Source organism: Rhinopithecus bieti, unplaced genomic scaffold, assembly GCF_001698545.2.
Source record: "Rhinopithecus bieti isolate Rb0 unplaced genomic scaffold, ASM169854v2 scaffold_30732, whole genome shotgun sequence".
In the NCBI taxonomy this organism is placed as follows: Eukaryota; Metazoa; Chordata; class Mammalia; order Primates; family Cercopithecidae; genus Rhinopithecus; species Rhinopithecus bieti.
The window spans coordinates 4209870-4228812 of record NW_016814045.1 but is presented as its reverse complement, the minus strand read 5'-3'; the positions used below and the strand labels follow the sequence as shown (position 1 = coordinate 4228812).

At 46.1% G+C, this 18943-nt stretch overlaps 1 protein-coding gene across 1 annotated transcript in view; it reads right to left on the bottom strand.

Moving 5' to 3' along the window:
- Positions 1-7371: 7371 nt before the first annotated feature.
- The window catches only part of DOCK2 (dedicator of cytokinesis 2), a 443859-nt gene continuing 432287 nt past the window's right edge, over positions 7372-18943 (bottom strand). The window contains exons 47-52 of the mRNA XM_017849424.1: positions 14672-14809; positions 12930-13057; positions 11640-11811; positions 10482-10602; positions 8776-8918; positions 7372-7948 (exon numbers count right to left, since the gene is read on the bottom strand). Of these exons, the coding sequence (XP_017704913.1) occupies positions 7886-7948; positions 8776-8918; positions 10482-10602; positions 11640-11811; positions 12930-13057; positions 14672-14809 (765 nt within the window). The 3' untranslated portion in view covers positions 7372-7885. The remainder of the gene's footprint in view (positions 7949-8775; positions 8919-10481; positions 10603-11639; positions 11812-12929; positions 13058-14671; positions 14810-18943) is intronic.

Sequence of the window (18943 nt, the reverse complement as noted above, 5' to 3'; positions counted from 1 at the left end):
CAGGAAAACTGCAGCCAAAGATCTGATGTAGAAACCTTCAGGCCAGTGAGCCTGAACATTTTGAATCCCCCAAACGTCCTGCCTGGCAGAAGCAGGCCCTTCTCTCTTATCAGAAGGGAATGGTCTCCCCTTTCTTGGAGCTCTTGCTTGAAACACATGCCCTGCAAGTGGATGCTTGTTCCTCTGGAGAACTGGCTCCACCGCCCCTTACTGCCTCCACCCAGGAACCAGAATCAGGTCTGAGAGGGGAGCACAGCCTGGGAGGCAAGCTGTGTCTCCTGCCTTGGGAATATATAGCTTACACGGAATTGCAGGATCTGTCTGGTGGCACTGGGAACAGGCATGGGAGTGGATCTGAGGGTGCTAAGGCTTAGGAAGTTTTCAGAAATAAGATCAGATAGAGAATTCATTAGCATGGGGCACTTGTTCCTGGCTTGGGATTCAATGTTAGGGCAGATGCCCAGTGCTGGTTTTGATAGTTTTCTGAGAGAGTTCCTTGAAGCTGAGACTGAGGGTGAATGGAGTAGACACACCAGAACTTGGTTTATTCAACACTGTTAGTTCAGAAGGGATTGGGCAGCTCAGCAGAGTGGGTATTTTAGAAGAAATTTATTATGTCCGACTTGCGATTGTGTTCCCTGGAAAAGCCTAAAGGATATGTGTGTGTGTGTGTGTATGTGTGTACACACACTTTTTTTTTTTTTTTTTTTTTTTCCATTTAGGACAAAAAGTGAAGGGTACCTACATTGTGGGTTGAATTGTGTACCCAAGAATATATGTTGAAGTCCTAACTCTGGGTAACCTGGGAATGTGATGTTACTTGGAAATAGGGTCTTCACAGGGGTAATCAAGTTAAAATGAGGCTATCCTGAATTAGGGTGGTCCCTAAATCCAATGACTGCTGTCCTTATAAGAACAGGAAGAATTAGAAACAGAGACATGAGACACAGGCACACATGGAGAGAAGGTGGCCAAGTGAAGTTAGATACAGAAATTGGAGTGATGCTGCTACAAGCCAAGGAACACCAGGCATCGCTGGCTGCCAGGAGCCAGGAGGAGGCAAGGGAAGATTCTTCCCTGGAGCCTTCAGAGGGAGCACGGCCCTGCTGACACCTGGATTTCAGACTTCCAGCCTCTGGAACTGTGAAGGGACACATTTCTGTTGTTTAAAACACCTGAAGCTTTTTGTTTGTTTGAGTTTTTGTTTATTATTTGCTATAGCAGCCAGAGGAAACAAATAGAGACACCAAGCATGGGAGTGGCCGTCCTCTCTAGGTCAATGTTAATGGCAGGAGATGCCGGCATGGAACTGGGCTCCCTCATGTCAGTGGGGATGATGGACTTCTAGTTTAGGAGAGGCAGGTACCTACACCTGACTTTCAGGTCCTAGGTAGAGGTAATTATCACAAGGAGCAACAGGGCAAGAGACAATCAGGGTGCCTTAACACATAGGGATCTATGACACTGACCACTGTAGGTTATGGTATCCCAGAGGCCAAATAGCTATGTATATTGAGCAGCTATGTATATTGTTGCTTCGTTTACATAATCAGAACATCAGCCATGGTTATGGAAAATTGTGACCCCTCACTCAGCTTTCAGATCTACACCAAGGCCCATTGACTGAAGGGGAGGCTGATTCTTTAAGACAAAACCCTGCAATGTACTCATGAGTATCTTTGGGAAATAGTTCTCTAAATTTTCCCAAAGGGACTTATGGCTATTTCCAGGGTAACTGTGAACCAGGGAAAAGGAAATATCTGGATCCCTCAAAGACGAGTAGATATGAGATCTGAATGAACACCAATATCAGGGGATGTAAAACTCTGTGATGGTCCTCTGGTTGGAGTGTGGACCATTGGAGACCGAGTGATAGGGGTCTTGGCCTGATTCCTGAATGTAGAACATACTCACATTTGCATCTGTTTGTTGACCTGGATAGTTAGACCCATTACAGTAGGAAGGTCTGAGTGGAAGCCCCAGAAACTACCTTTTTTATCAAGATCAGACAGAAGAATTGCAGAGATAAACACAGCTGTTGAAGACTTGAAGAATGTAGGGGCAGTGGCCTCTATAATATTCCCATTCTATTCACCTGTCTGTCCTCTAAATATGAATCAAATCTTGGCAGATGATAGTGAACTACCATCAATATCACTAGATGCTATGTGGGCTTTGGTATCTTTACAGGAACTGGTCTGTACAGCCTCTGCTCCTTTGGATGTGGTTATTCGTTTCATGAATGCTTTCTTCTTAGCATCCATATGAAAGGAACATGAAAAGCAGGTTGCTTTGCTATGGCAGGACAACAGGATATCTACACTGTGTAGTCTCGGTGCTATGTCAACTCTCCTTTTTTCTGTCCTAAGATAGTCCACAGGGACCATGCTTATAGTGATATTCCCAGAAACATCACACTGTTCCGCTACATGCATAACATCATGTTCATTGGCTTGGTGATCAGGGAATGTCACCCTAGATTCCCCACCAAGACACATACATGCTACAAGTTTGGGTTGATAAACCTGAGTGATTTAGGGGCCTGATATATGTCACCAATATGACTGTTACCAATTTTTGGGCTCCAGTTGTCAGGGCATGCTGGGATATCACCTTTAATATAAAAAACAAGCTGTTGCATCTTACTTTTTTTGTTTTAACTTTATTACCTGTTTAAAGACACTGTCTTCAAATAAGGTCACATCTTAAGGTTTTGGGGGTTATTATTTCAACATGTGAATTTTGGAAGGACACAAATCAACCCATAACATGGTCACAAGGTAGGGACAGAGTGAAGCCCCCATTGAACTGGAATTGTGACTACCACTTGGCCACTTTGGCTTATCATGCTCATGGACCAGCAACTGACCCTGATTACAGGAGGACCTCAGATGTTATGATTCAACAGGGGCAGAGAGGAGCATGTCTGGAACCAAGGGGATCACTGGGCCCTTCCTTAGTACACTTAATGCCCACTGGTAATGGTCACTAGGTAATTACAACAACCACAAACCAAGAAGGGTGGATCAATTAAAAACTCAGACCCTTTGGGGATAAGAGGTCTAAGCACTCCAGCAGGCAGGCAACCCAGTCCAGATGAAGTGTGAGCTGTGGGTCAGAGACACTTAACTGGGTGGTGGAGGAAGGAAATGATGAGTATCTGTCACAGTCTTGGTCCAGCTACAGCAGCTCTCGTGGCTTCTTTCACAAATCTTCTTGCTGTAGGTTGTGTGGGAGATCATACCTGAATGCCACCTTGAAATGGACTCTGTGACTGATTGGACTGGTACATCCCTTCTTGGGAAAGGCGAAAGCACATGAATTTGGACATCTCTTAATGGGAAAGAAAGCACATGGTCTTGGACATCCCTCCTAGGACAGGAAAAAGCACATGGACTTGGACATCCCCTCTTAGGAAAGGAGAAAGCACATGGATTTGTTCATCTTTTTGTAGGAAAGGAGAAAGTACATCTTACACACACACACACACACACACACACACACACAAGATTCATAAGTTATAATAGGAACAGGAGATAACAGAAGGGGCATGTGAGGGTCTGAATGTCTCAGACAATCTCATATGCCTTCTTGGCTCCTTCAGAGGCCATGGTTTTCTGGGCCGCCAGCTGTCTGCTCTACCTCAGTAGCCACTGCAGTCAACATGGGTCCACATGGTCCTCCCACCTGGGGTCCACCAGTTGCTTGTCCAGAAAGGCTTGGTCTTCCCTTTCCTTGCTGCAACAGAGCCCAGACTACTGTTTTATTCCCTGAGTTGCTGGTTTCTTATACAAATTCTGCCCTTGTATGGAGTGCCACTTTGTGGGGCATGGGATATAGCTTCCCAAGCAGCTACTGAAAGGGCTAGATGATGCAATCCACAGGTAAAACCATGAAGGGTTTTACCACACCCAATAGGGGGAACTTACCACTAGAAACAGGAGACTGAGACAGTGGCAAGTTGGGCAAATACATTCCCTTTTCTTTCTCCTTTTTTTTTAGACAGAGTCTCTCACCCTGTTGCCAGAGTGGAGTGCAGTGGCATGATCTTGGTTCACTGCAACCTCCATCTCCCAGGTTCAAGTGATTCTCCTGCCTCAGCCTCCAAAGTAGCTGGGACTACAGGTGTGTGCCACCACACCCAGCTAATTTTTGAACTTTTAGTAGAGACAGTGTTTCACCATGTTGGCCAGGATGGTCTTGATCTCTTGACCTCATGATCCACCCGCCTTGGCCTCCCTAAGTGCTGGGATTACAGGCGTGAGGCACCAAACCCAGCCTTCTTCCTCCTCTCTACAGACTCTTCTGGGGTTTGATTTCTCTATTATACCCTGCCCAAAGATATCCTGCTCAATGCTGCCTGACAAGTTGAGTCTCTGTGGCTTAGTGTGAACCAGACACAAGTAGAGTTAATACCTCAGCTTCTATTGCTTCTAATCCCTTTTCCCTCTTTCCTTCACGCTAAGACTGCACAGCCCCAAAAGAGCATGGCATTCAATCATTGCCTGTTTCCTAGGGAACTGAAGCTATGGCAGGGAGGCAGAGGCACCCAGGATTCAGCCAGGAGAGGCAAACAGATGTGTTACAGTTTAGCATGTCTGGAAAGCAGAGCCCACCCTGATTTTGGATGCTGGGAAGGCCATTTGTTTCCCTCAATTTCTCTTCTATTTGCTGACATAAGCCTGAAAGCCTAGAAGAAAGAAGGAACACTTCTACTCCATGCTTAGCAATAAAGGCTAAAAATACCCTTCCCTTAAGGAAAGGAAGGGAACTTAGTGCTCTAGATCAAACTAAAGTATGAATGGCAGATATCAACCCTGTCTTGAAGACAGAGAACAAGGGTCACTGGGTGCTTAAAGGTGAGAAAGTTCCACTGATGGGAGATTACCTGGATGAAGACCTGGATTCCAGATTGGGTCCTGCTGATCACAGCCACTGGAGAGATCACCTAACTATGTAAAATGAGAGCATTGGATGAAGTAGTCTTTAAGGGTCTCAGAAAACAACATCAAGAAAGGAAGACATATAAAGAGATCCTTCCTCCCACCCCATCCAATGCTACCTCCTTCTGGAAATTCTGAGGCATACACCCTTTCTTGAGACTACTAGCTTGTTTTGGACAGAACTTGTATACAATGAGGGAACATCGGTGGTAACAGGAGGGCTATGCCAAATGCCTAACCCCACCTTCATTTTTCCCAGGTGCCATCAATTGGCATTGTAGGTGAAGACTTACAAACAATCACGGACTGTGAAATAGAGTCTGACATTGAGCTGAGGTCCCAGGTAGAGAGTGAATGTGTGGATTAAGATCACGAGGCTTGATGTGGACAGAGATGGCTGTGTCTCTTACTAGTCAGGTGACAAGGCCACATCACAAACTCCTCAACCTTGGAATTGAGTTTCACATCAGTGTGGCTGGGACCTTAGTGTCTAGCTCATAGGATTGGTGTGAGGATTTAAGGAAATGACATATAGAGTAAGTGCCTGGTAAGTGGCAGCTGTATTATTATTGTTGTTTGTTATTGTTATTACTACTGGCATTGTTGTTCCTGCCATGTAATGGGAGCATCTAAAATTTTTCTGGCAAAGGATTAAGTGGGCTGTCAACCTGATGACAGTCTTAACTGAAATGAGATTTGACTTTCAAACCCTGTTTATGGGTTTAACTAAGTCTTGCTCCATTTACGTGGGAAAACAGGGAAGTGCCAATGGTCCCGTTCAGATTTAATAAGAAAACTCATAGATATTGATAATCTTCAGAAAATGGAACTCAGAAATATTATTGCCAGGGCCACACAGTATTAAGTGAGGAGATCGATCAGTTACAGAATTTTCAGAGGTTAAAGCTTACTTTCCCAGGACGACGTAGCAACAACCTCTGAGTATGGGTGTCTTTCAGTACTCCTGAGTGAGGGTAACATCTACAGTTTCAAGGCACAGGATCATACCTGTTTTTCTGTAGTTGTGGGAAAAGGGAGAACCTTTTCCTTGTTGAGATTTGCCCCTCATCCCTGGCCCCCACTGCCCACTGGTATTTGGAAGGGCTTACATGTCAAGGCTAAACACTAGGATTTTATCAGTTCATAACGAGAGAAAAAGCAGGCATGAGAAGCCCAAGCTTGTAACAGAATCCAATCCTCGGGGTGCTGCCTACTGACCTTAGGCAACCCAAAGGTGTTCGGTGTAGACCAAACCCCAGCAATCATCAAAACAGGATGCTGGGCTTGTTAGCACTCAAGCTCTGGGAAAGCCTGTTGAGGAAACTAGAAGCTGAACTAGGCAACACATCTTCAAATGGGGCTTGCAGCAGGGACATAGAGGCCACCAGGGACAGGCTGGGGTGGATAAAGGCTACCAAGACTCAGGATATTCTGTGCACTAAGGCGTCCCAGAGACAATGTAGGGTAGTGCCTAAGAGTCAGGCTCCCCACCCAGCTGTCTGGGTTTGGATCCCAGCCATTCGTTACTAAGTGTGTGGTCTTGGGTCACTTCACGCCTCTGTGCCTCCATTTCTTCATCTGGGTGATAATCGTATCTACCTCCTAGGGCTGCTATCAAGACTTAGGAAGTTAATTCTTATCATGTCTATAACACTGTCCCAGACACCATCAGGGCTCGAGAAATTTGAGCTACCATCATCATTCTTTCTCCTGTCTTACTCTACCCCAGGGACTCAGCCTGTAAATGAGCATCCACTCCAAGGTTTTCAGATGGCTCTACTTCTGAAACCTGTGCTGTCATGCACTTACCCAGTATTAATTTCCTTCTCAAATGGGTCCTCAGCCTCCTTCTGGACCCCTCCCCTGCACAGCTCCCTGCTCGCTGTCAGATCCAGAGGTGGGACTTTGCTCCCATCCTCTCTTGCTGCTGCCTGACAAAGCTACTCACCTCCTTTGGGCCTCATCTGAAAAGCCTGAGAATTCCTCCAAGAAAAGCCACCACTTTGGAGCCAGTGACAAGATCCAAGAGCTCAACTATGAGTCTGCTGGACCTCAGACCCCTCTTTTCCTAACTCTTTGGCATTAGGTTTGGTCTTTACTAGAGTAACCAGGCTTGGGTGGTTGTGCTATCTCTTTCTAAAGGTGGAGAAAGGAGGTACGACACTCCACTATTCAGATCCATGAGGAAGCCCAGGACAACTTTTTTAACATGCTGGTAGCCCAGGGTTGGGCACCTAAGGAACCAGAGTCATGGAGATTCTTGAAGAATCTTCTCATAGATGAGGTGGGGAAACTTGGCATTGGGCAAGGGCATCACCAGGCTCCTTCACATCACTGCAATCCCTGGGCCTTCCTTCCTTCCAAGGAGCTTCCTGCCCAGTCCTGGGCCCAGGAGAGTCAGCCAACAGAATCAGGCAACAAGGCTTACTCAAACCAAGAAAACATTTTTTATTGTCAGTAAGAAACAGCAACTCTTCAGGATGATTGGCTAGAAAAGAAACTGGTTGGTTGTATTAAAAAATGTAAAGTACAAAACTGTTAATCTAAAATAAAATTAAAAAGAATATTTAAAAGGCTTTCCTTTAAGTTCTGGGACTTTATAAATGAAATAATAACAGTTTCTTACCCCTAAGAAACTGGGTTATGAAAGCTGTGCCTAGGATGTTGGGGAGACCACACTGGGAGAAGGCATTCTTGCTAGTTCCTTACGTTCAGGAATCTACATTGAGGCTTCCTCATCCACCATGATCACAGCACCAGGGGATGCTGGGCTTGTTAGCACTCAAGCTCTGGGACCTGACTGGCTCCTCTGTCTCCTCTAAGTGAGGACAACTGATGGGGAGAGTCTCTCACTCTCTGAGGCTTCGGTGTTCCACCCATGGCTCTCCTCTTCCAGAAACTCCCCTCCCTGGCTCTCCCATGCAGCCCTAGTCAGCAGCAGCTCACAGGTCCGTGGACAGCGAGTCTGGGATCTGTTTGCCTTCTTCAGCCGATTTGCTGGCCAGCTTTTGAGAGAAGAGAATAAACAAGCACAAAACCAAGATGGGATTAGCAGATTAAGCACCAGAATGGAGCTTCCCAGTCCTAATCACAAGGGCCCCAACACTGACCCCTGCCCAAAGCCCAGTGAATGTGAACTGCTATGACCTTGGCTTTGGCCAGAAAGGCAGTGGTAGACAGTAGAGTGAGCCCAGGCTCACTAGCCATGTGGACTTGGGCACATCACTTACCAAACTCTGTGAGCCTCCCATATAAAATCCTAAGAGTGGGAGCTCAAATGGCACCATGCTTGGGAAGTGCTTAGCACAGTGCCTGACTCCTTGTGTGCTCATGGTACACTTGAGATATTTGTAGTAGCAGAGTCCCGATTTCATATTACCTTGAGGATCAGATGTGTTATGGGACCTTCTTGATCTTGAGGAAAGGCCAACAAGTAACAATAGGAGATGGGACTTTACAGAATCAGTGCTTAGAAACTAATGTTCAATTTGTAGGATTTTGTGATATAGGTTGAATAGAAAAGTGCTGCAGCACTAAGGGGCAGTTTAGGTGAGGGCAGGCCACTTACTGCTTCTGAGGTCCCAGGGCCCTGCACATGCCTAGCTGGGGTCAATCCTGGTCAGAGGAGCTGCCTGGGGCCCCAGAGGAGAACCGGCCTCTGGTCATTGCTGCACAGTGTCCCAGAACTCAGGGCCTCCTGACTAGGCCTCCCTAGGAATGACCACATATGCACACACATGCACACACGACCCCCCATTTTCTTTTCTCTGTATTGCTGTCTTCCCTTTTTCCTCCCAACGTCTTCCTTTCCTTCCACCCTCAGTGTCCTCACCATTGTCTTGAAGAACTGATTGACCTTCTTCCGTGTGAGTGTCTTCTTGTCACCATCTGAGAGTTGGAGGAAGGTCTGGCTGAGCCGGGGGGATGTGTTGGCCTCGTCCAACCCAGGGATGCCTGCCACTGAGAGTGTCAGGGCTGGAAGGAGAGTAGAGCTAGGGCGTGAGTGGGTGGGTGGAGGAGGGGCAGTGCCTTGGGGGAGGTAGACAGGGGGAGGGCTGGGAGACAGAGCCAGCATCCAGGGATTACACATTGTATGTGCCAAGCAGGAGGCAGGAAGCCTATTTCCTGCCATGCCAGGGGGCGTTGAAGCTGTCCTCTTGCAGTGAAGGTTGCCCACCCTATAGACAAGGGTTCAACCTCCTGGCTCCTGGTCAAAACCTTGCCCCAAAGCCCTGACATCCCCAAGAAACACAGAGCCTTCTGCTCCAAGGTAGGGGACAGTGTGAGCTTACTCTTCCTCCAGCTCCCAATACCAATACCCTGGATTTCTCTCCCCATTGCAGGAGACAGTGGGAAGAGAGTCTCAGACCCACGTGTCACCTGGTGGAGGGGCCAGATGGCCTAGTGGTTACAGCCCCAGTTTGGAGTCATAGAGATGTGAAAAATTAGTTACTCTCTGACTGCTGCTTTTGACATTGGCCAAATGGGAGAAAGAGCCCAGACCACCTGGGTGTCGTGAGACCTGTGGAGAAGATACCAGTGAAATGGCTTGGGCCAAATATTGCAGCCGTGTTTAGGCTATCCTGGGTGGGGTGGCAGGGCAGTGGGCAGGTGCCTGGTTCCAGGGAAGAGGGCCTGGGTCCGAACTCAGCCTCTGCCATTTGCTGGCTGGTGATAGGCAAGAGACTGATGTTCTCGGTGCCCCAGTTTCCTCATCCATACAATGGGGTGGATGACATGCACCTGGGTACGTGCAGTGGTGTAAATGAAATAATGAAGGAGTAGCGGTTGGTGCAGGGCCTGGCACCCCAAACATTCAGGAACCAGCAAGCGTCTTCACCATGATCGGCCTGCTGAGTTCCACAGGGCAGCACTGGCCCTGTCTTCTTCCCTTCTGACCTGGCCCTTACCACACAGAGCCAGGCACATAGCAGCAAATGCCAAGGACTTCTGCATGCCAGATGCAGTGCTCTCAGGCATGCCATGTCCCCTGTCATGTCCCCTGTTAGGGCCTCAGATTCTCTTCTGTGAGTTAGGACCATCAGCTGTGCTCTAACCTCCTCACTGGACAGTGCGTGACGAGGATGGCAGATAGGGAGCATCTATGCACTCAACACTCTGCAGCTATAAGATGTGGTGGCCATTTTTGTGAAGCCAGAAAGAGTCTTCCGGGTCCATAAAGAAGCCATAGGTCTTAGGGACATACCAAGGGCACACTTCTGGCCCCTGGGGAGGCCTGGCTAACTGAGAACAAGGGGCCACCTAGTGTGACAAATGGATACCCAGTGAATTCTGAGGGCCCAAGAGACAGCAGGCCTCTCCCCTGTCCCTGCTGGAGCTTGCTGGGATGGTGTCACTACTAGGAAGTGGTGGGTGTGGGGAGAGATTAGAGGGTGGGGGGCTGTGAGTACAGCCTCTAACTCCAGGATGCCTGGCCCACTTTGTTGTGTAGACACAGTTCCCATCCATCCTCCACCCACAAGGCTGGTGGTCTGCACTATCTCTAGTCCTTCATGCTGGTGGCAGCAGGGGGCATACCTGGGATGGTAGGCATGGACTGGCTGGCAAAGCTCATTTGAGAGAGGACAGACGCCTTGAGGGGGATGGCTGCATGCTCTGAGAGGTTGGTGTCACTCATGAACTCATGCTTCCTGGAAAGCTGTAGGAATACACCACACACACACACAAATACACACACACACACACACACACACACACACACACACAAAAGAGAGAGAGGCTTAGCATGAGGCAGATCTGGGCCCTGAAAGATCAGGGATGAGGGCGTGGCATGGTTTCTATGAAGCTGGCTCCTAGTTCATTTATTCTGTTTTATAGCATTCCATGCCAGTCTGCCATGTATGGTTTCACAGGTTGCACACTACACAACTACGGGGTGGAGGGGGTGGCATTCATTTAGACTATCACGTGAATGGTGTCCCCTAGAATTGAGAAACACAGAAGATATTTCCATTCTTATCCATCCAGGCAAGAGTAGCCTGTGAGGCCCACTGAGAAGTTTCTAGAGGGCCCTTTCTTCACCAAGGTATTTTGGTTGGCCCCTTGCTCTTTGATCTGGCACCCCTCCCTTGCCAGGGCAGTTAATCTGTCTCCCCCTCCCAGGCTCCCAGAAAGCTTTCAACAAACCTCTTTTCCAGGGGGAAACTAAGAGGGCTGTCTGACACCAAGTCTCATTTTAAATAGTTATTAGTTTATAAGACCAAAACTCTCAAAGCCAGGACAGTGAGATTTCATCTCTGCATCCCCACCCGGACTTCTGGCTCACAGGAGGGGCTTGCAGGGGTCTGAGATGTCAGTGGTTAGAACAGGCCTGGGGCTGGGGGCTATAGAAACACCTAGCCCAATACCAAGTGGGTTGCTCTCCCCTTTGGTGGGAGAACAGGTGGCTTCTCCCCCGCCTGGAAAAGCCCTGTGTGATGGTGGAAAGGATACACACAGGCTCTGAAGTGCAAAGGTCAGGGTTCAACTCCCAGCTCTGTCATGTCCCAGCCACCCCAGCTGCCTAAGCAGTAAACACTTCACCTCTCAGCTCCTCAGGTGCCGCCTCTGCAATACCCATAGCACCGCAGAAGTGGGCCTCAGAGATCCCATATCTGGAAGCCCTGGGTTTTGTGCCCAGCATGCAGTGGAGATTTGCTAACAGCACTGGAGAGGCAACCTGCCTCAGCTGCTCACCCGCTTCAGGTCCGACTCGGCAGCTGCTTTCTCGTCCGCAAACACTACACTGCTTCTCTTCGTCCTCTTCTTGGACCTCCGCAGCTTGACCTCAGGCAGGGTGCTCCCCGGGGAGATCGGCTCCTCCTGCTCCACTCTCGGAGTCTTGGGTGGTGCTAATTCCAGGTCAAAGCTGAAAGGCCAGAGGGGCAGCAATAGAAACTGCAGTTAGAGCTTCAGTGGAACTGCCTTGCAAGGACCCAGGAAGCTGAAGGGGACCTTTGGGCTGCCTCAGCTGCCACTACAGGGTCTGGAGTAGATCAGCAAATCTGACAGAGGATTTGGGGAGCAAATTGCTCAATCCACAAACACTTAAATGTAATGAGTAAAGTTCACTTTATTTTATTCATGGTAAAATGAAATTGAAAGAAGTGAGCCATAGCAAAGAAACTGGTGGTGAGGAGAGAAGACTGGCTGAAAGCATGAATGCGGATTCAAATCCAGGCCCGGCCAGTTCTTAGCTGAATGAATAACTTTGGGTAAATCACTCAACCTCTCCCAACCATCATTTCCTTTTCAGTAGATGGGGGTCTTCGCAGAGACCTTGCAGAGTGGCCATGAGATGAGGTCGGAGGAACCCCTGGCACATTCTTGGCATATGGTAAGTGCTGGGTAGCTCATAGTGTCTATGATTAGAACAGATGAGTTGGGCAGGGTGAATGGTGGCCCCTAGAATTGTGAAACACAGAAGACATTTCCATCCTTTTCCCTCTGGGCAAGAGTAGCCTCTGAGGCCCGCTGGGAGGTTTCTGGAGGGTCCAGCAATGATGGCCAGAGGGCTCCAGGAAGGTGGAAGGGGGCACAGGAGGGAAGACCCCCGACAGAGGGGTGGGTCGGTGGTGCAGGGGGAGGAGCTCTGCAACAGGGACATCCCATTGTGATTGGGAGGAGCTTCCTTGAAAGGGAACAGATCCTGGTAAGAGGTGACAATATTCCAGAAGGATGCAGGCTTGGTGAGGAGCTCTGGCTGGCTGACAGAGATCACTGGACTAGAAGCCTGGGGGCTGCAGGTGAGTCCTGCTGGGCCTCAGGAAAGCTGCCTTGCCTCTCTGAGCCTCTGATAATCCCCTACAAATGATACTAACTGTGAGCCTCCTAGGGTAGTTGTGAGGCTCCAGATGGGAAAAGGCTTTTAAACTGAAAGGAGGAAGGGGAAGGTAGAAGGGATGTTGCTGGTGAAGAGAGAGAAGGAGAAGAGATTGAGCCAGGGAGGCAGGGGTGTGGGGGACTCCCTGGGGTGCAGGGACTGACCTCTCTGAGGTGGCCTTGCTGGGGGTGCTGCAGTCAGAATTCATGGAAGTCAGAGAGATGATGGACATCTGTCTGTATGAGCGCAGCATAGACCTGGGGCGGCCCACTCTCCTGTCGTCAAAGTCAGGCTGTGGTGGGAGAACAGGGTGGTTAGCAGCTGTAGCCTGGGGAAGGTGGTCCCAACCTTCCTGTCACCTTCTCCCTCCACCTGGGCAGGGCAGAGTTGTGGGGCTGAGTGAAGCATCAACGCAAAAGTTCCTGGCTGGCTGAGGCTAGGGGTTCTTGTAGAATAAAGAATGTGGCTGACCTTTACTCCTGGTTCCTGGAAGGCAATATCTAAATCTTTGGCATTTCCTATGTGATAGGAGTATCTTTGTTATTATTCATGGTGGCCCCCTTGACCATACTTGATTTTATGCTAATAAGATGGCTCCCGATGGCCAGAAAGACCAGCTCTATGATTATAGGGCTGGGACTTTGAGCCATGTAATACCAGCTCAACCTCCAGGGAGTGGACAGGCCCAGAGACTGATTTCCATCCCATGGCCAATGGTTCAATCTATCATGACTGCATGATGAAACTCCAATAAAAACTCTGGACATTAGGCGCCAGTGAACTTCTCTGGCTGGTAATCATACATCAGTGTTCCAGAAGGGGGACGCATCTGGAATACATGAAAACTTCATGTTTGGGACCCTCCTGGACCTCACTCTGTGTCTCTTTATCTGGCTGGTCTTGATTTGTATCATAAACCAAAGTTGTAATATCATGCTTTCCTGAGTTCTGTGAATTATTCTAGTGAATTGTGAAACCTGATAGGGTAGTGGGAATCCCCCAATTTGTAACCAGTTAGGCAGAAGTGTGGGTGGCCTGGGTCCCTGAAGCTTATGGTTGGTGTTTGAAGTGGGAAGCGTCTAAGACTGTGCTTCTAACCTGTGAAATGTGATCTAACTCCAGGGAGTCAGCATCAGAATTGCATTGCAGGGACTTCATGTAGGGAGTATTGAAAGTGACAATCTGTCTCACGGAAAAACATCTTTGAATCAGAGACCTGAGTGTGCCTCTAGGCTCTTCCAGTAACTCACTGTTCTTCTCCAGGTCTCAGTTTTACCATCTGTAAAATGGGAAGGCTGGACCAGATGGTTTTAAAGGAATTGCATGGCCTTGACATTTCATAACACCAGTTAATAAGGAAAAGGATGAAGAAGCACCCTGTAAGCACCAGGCTCATGGTCTCTTTAGGCCAAGGAGCTCAGTGGCCAAAACTACTGGCCTTGAACTAACACAGCCAGATGCAAATTCTGCCGCACACTCATTTGCCACATAGCCTTTGGCAAGTTACCTGACCTTCTGAACCTCAGAAGAAATACAAGCGGTTAAAAATCATTCCTGCCGCTCAGGCTTGTGGTGAGGATTAAATGACCTAGTAGATGTCAAGTGCTTGAATCAGGCCAGGCATATAGTAGATGCTGCATCAATGTAGCTTTCATTATTATTACACAGTCCCTTGAGAAGTTGGTATCTGCACAATCCAGTTGTAACTGGAGTTTGTCTGGGGTTATTTTTGCTGGACCAAGTTTCTAGCAGGGTTCCCCTGGATGGGATCCAGCAATGCTGGCCATCACCATCTTCTTTGGAAGCAGCTTCCTTTGCTGGGTCCCTTCCAACTTCAGCCTCCAGCATCCTTCCCTACCCCACCCTGCCCAATCCCACCCCTCCAAGCCATAGGAACCACCCATACCATCTCTCGGACACCGTACTCCTTCTCCACCTTCATTTTCAGGTTCTTGAAACATTCCTCCATCCGGTCATGGAAGGGTCGCAGGTTATCCGACACCCTTTTCTCATGGATCTTAATCCCAGCTCCCAAGAAGGGGATCTGGAGAGAAAGTGGTAAAGAATGAGCCAGAGGCTGGCTGGTGGGCCTCAGCCTGGCACCCAGCCCATCAAGGCAGCTGCAGTCAAGTCTGCCTGCAAAGAATTCGTCAAGGGCTTCAGGGTCCTCAGAAACCTGCACACAGGGTCCCCAGCCATGGGAAATGGAGAAAGTTGCAAACAAGTGGTTTGCTCTAGAAAGGGGAGAAAGACCCTCAGCTTCCCTTGCCTCATAGGAGGGTTGGACTCTCCCATTCCCCATGAGAGGCCACACGCTTGGGAAAATGGCCCCCTTAAAGAATCTACCTGGTGGCAAAGTGTGGGGATCAGAGCAGGGGAATCTCTGCTGCATTGATTTAAAACCTTGTGTAAGATGTTCTTGGCAATACTAAAGTGAAACAATGAATGTCAGAAGCTGGGAGATAGAGGAAAGCAAGAGCTGAGAGAAAACAGAGGAGGGGGCATAGCCTCATCTTATCACATGAAGCCAATTGCACTTTATACAGGTGCTGAAGAATGATATAAATGTGCTAATATCATAAAGTGAACCCACCAGTAGGGAGCTTTGAAAAGTGATGTAAAAGCCTTAGGAAGATGAGGGAAGAGGAGAGGATTGATGTGAGGGAGTTGGAGTCTTATTTGTCCCAATAGGAGGTCAGTGGACACTGTCTAAGTGGCAGCTATGTTAAGGGAGAGTAGCAGAGCCATGGTGGGCACTGTTAGAAAGAGAAGCTGAGAACTTTAGTTGTGTGGTCTCAGGGAAACATTACCAGGGGAGCAAAGGGGTAGACTATGAATTATTTGGGGAAAAAATTGCTTTCATGATGGTGACATAAAGATATTTCTGCTTACTTCTATTGGAGGTCCCCCAGAAATGACAAGGTGAAGGAGAAACTGAAATCTTTAGTGAAACTTGAAGACATTCATAAACCTGCCCCACAATGTGTGCAGGTGCCAGGAGGTGGGAGGACATAACTGACCTTCCAGAGCAGAGGAGGGAGGTGGTGCTAAGAAGAAGCCAATTGCCTCCATGAAGCCAGGAGGGCCTCAGGAGGCACCAGGCACTACAGAGAAGGTGGGTGAGCTGAGGGGCCAAACACAGAGGAATGTGTTGAAGTTCTTTATCAGGAGCAGTTAGATTTTCTGACTGCCTCACCCGGCAGCCAAGTGTTCTATTTTCCCATTTTCTCAAGAAGGAGGAGCTTATCATCTAGAACAATTAGAACAAGGAGCTCTGGGCTTAGGGGCATCAGGCACAACAGAAGGCAGAATGAAGAGCCAGACTGCAAATAAGAAGTTGAAGAGAAAGTCTGCATTTGGATCATGAGACCTCCACTTCCCAATTCCCAAATGGCCAGCAGCGTAGCAGCTGGGACTATCTTTCTATAGAACAGCTTGAAGGGTCTGACTCTGGAGAATGTGAACAGTCCCATGTAGAGAGAGGCATCTGTGGGTCATTCTATTAGCACACAGCAATGCTACCCAGTTGCCAAGGCCCTCTCTCGTGTACACAGATTTTCTTTAGCCTCACTCTTAACTAAGAAGAGAATGCCAAGCATCACCAGACATTGGAGGAAAGTCTCCAATATGAAAGACGGAGACCAGACTGACAGACAGGGAAGAAACAAATAAGGAAGAAAATAAGGAAAGAATAAAGGAAGAAAAAACAGAATGAATTTGGAAGAAATAGAATAAAAAGAGCCTACGAAAACATGTTTTTCTAAACAATTTAACTAATATATAGGAACAGAAAAGATCCTCCATTCATGAAAAGACAAAGATTTTATATAAAAAAGAACGCGAATGGAAAAACTACATATAAAAAGTAGTGAGATAAAGTTGTAAATGGAGATACATTTATGGCTTTAGTTTTACATATTAGAAAAGACAGAAAATAAATTAGCTAAGCATCCATCTCAAGATATTAGTAAAAGAACAGTGAACTAATTCAAAGGGAGAAAATGAATGAAAATAACAAAGGTAAGGGTAGACATGAATAAAAATAGAAAACAAATTTATAGCAGAGAGGATCAACAGAGCCAAAATTTGTTTCTTTGAAAAGATACAATATTAATAAACTCCTAAGAAGACTAATCAAGAAAATACAAGGTACTAATAACCAATATTAGGATTGAAAAACATATCTATAAGAAGTACAAACGTTATAAAAGATCACAAGATGAGTGTATTACGAAAAGTTAACAAACAGAAAATAACATTTAAAAACAATACCATTTACAATAGAATTTAAAATATCAAATACCTAAGAGCAGATCTAATAAGATACATGAAAGAAAAAATATGTGAAAACCACAAAATTTTGCTGAGAAAAATTAAAGAATTATATAAATGGAGAGATATTCCATGTTCATGGATGAGAAGACAGCCATTCTCTCCAATTTAATCGAATATTTAATGTACACTTAATCCAAATCTCTATGTGTTTTAGAGAAGTATGTAAACATTGGCAAGGTTATTTTAAAATTTATAGAGAGATACAAAGGACTTAGAAGAGGCAAGACACACTTGATGAAAAGCAACAATTGGGGTACACTTACTATTAGATTTCAAGACTCAAGACGGTGTGGTACTGGTATAAGCATGGACATAGACCAATGGATCGGAATAGAAAGTCCAGAATAGATAAATACATATATGGTCAATTTTGGGGGTCAAAAGTGGGGGAAAATAGTCTTTTCAATACATGGTGATGAAGAAATTGGAAATCTGTGTAAGAAAATAATCTGCCTCTTACTTTACATCAGTCAAAATGGATCATACACCTAAATGTATAAGATAAAACAATAAAAACTCATAATGAAACAGAGAAGAATATCTTCATGATCTTGGGGTAGTTGCAGTTTCTTAAAGTGGACACAAAAGCACTAATCATTAAAAAATATGATAAATTAAACCTGACCAAAATTACAACCACTGTTCATCAAAATACCTCATTAAGAAAGCAAACAGACAAGCCAGACTAAGAGAAGATATTTGCAATACATATATTTGACAGAAGACGCATATCTAGAATATATGTAAACTCCTATAAATCAATAATAAAAGGACAACTCAATTAATAACATAAGTAAAAGATCTGAAAAAGTATTTCACTAAAGGGTAATCCAATTAGCAGTAAGCATATGAAAAGGTGCTGAACATCATTGCTCATGAAGGAAATGCAAATTAAAACTAAACTGAGATATCATTACACATCCACCAGAAGGACTAGAATTAAAAAAGACTCCCAGTATCAAGTGTCAGGGAGAATGTGGATCAACTGACTTAGAAGTTGTGTGGGAGTGAAAATTGATTTAGCCACTTTGAAAAACTGCTTCTTGTGTCCAGTAAGGTTAAATGCGCATGGCCCAGCAATTCCACTACTACATGTATACTGAAGGAATTAAGTGCTTAGGTCCACCAAAAGGCATAAACATGAATGTTCATAGCAACTTTATTCATAATATACAAACACCCGAAAAAACCCAAATGTCCAACAGAATAGATAAATAAATTGACATATTATTGGTAATTTAGATACACATACAATAGACGACACTTAGAAACAAAAAAAGTCAAACCTCTAGTATGTGCAACAACCCAGAAGAATCTCAAAGGCATTATGTTGAGCAAAAGAAGCTACAGATACAGTAGTACATACTGTACTGTATAATACAATTTATAAGAGGTTCAGGAACAGGTAAAATAACCTAACCTATAGTGATAGAAGATTGGCAGTACCTACTAAAGCTGAATATCCTTATATGCTATGACAAAACAAGTCAATGCATAGGTATATACCCAACAAAAATTTTGCATATGTGTACCAAAAAGACACACACAAGGAAGTTCAGAATAGCATTACTTGTAATAGCCCCAAGCTGAAATAAACCCAACTCTCTATTAGTAGAAAAATAAAGAAATACATTTTGGTATAGTTACATGAGCCAGCTGTATGGACCACTACATAGCAATGAAAATGAATGTGAATCATAACTATGTACAACAAAATGAATGACTTTCACAAACATAACATTGGGCAAAATAAGTTAGATATGAAAGACTGTATATTATGTTATTCTGTTTACATGTAGGTCAAAATTAAGCAAATCTAAACTACAGTCTTTAAGAATGAGTG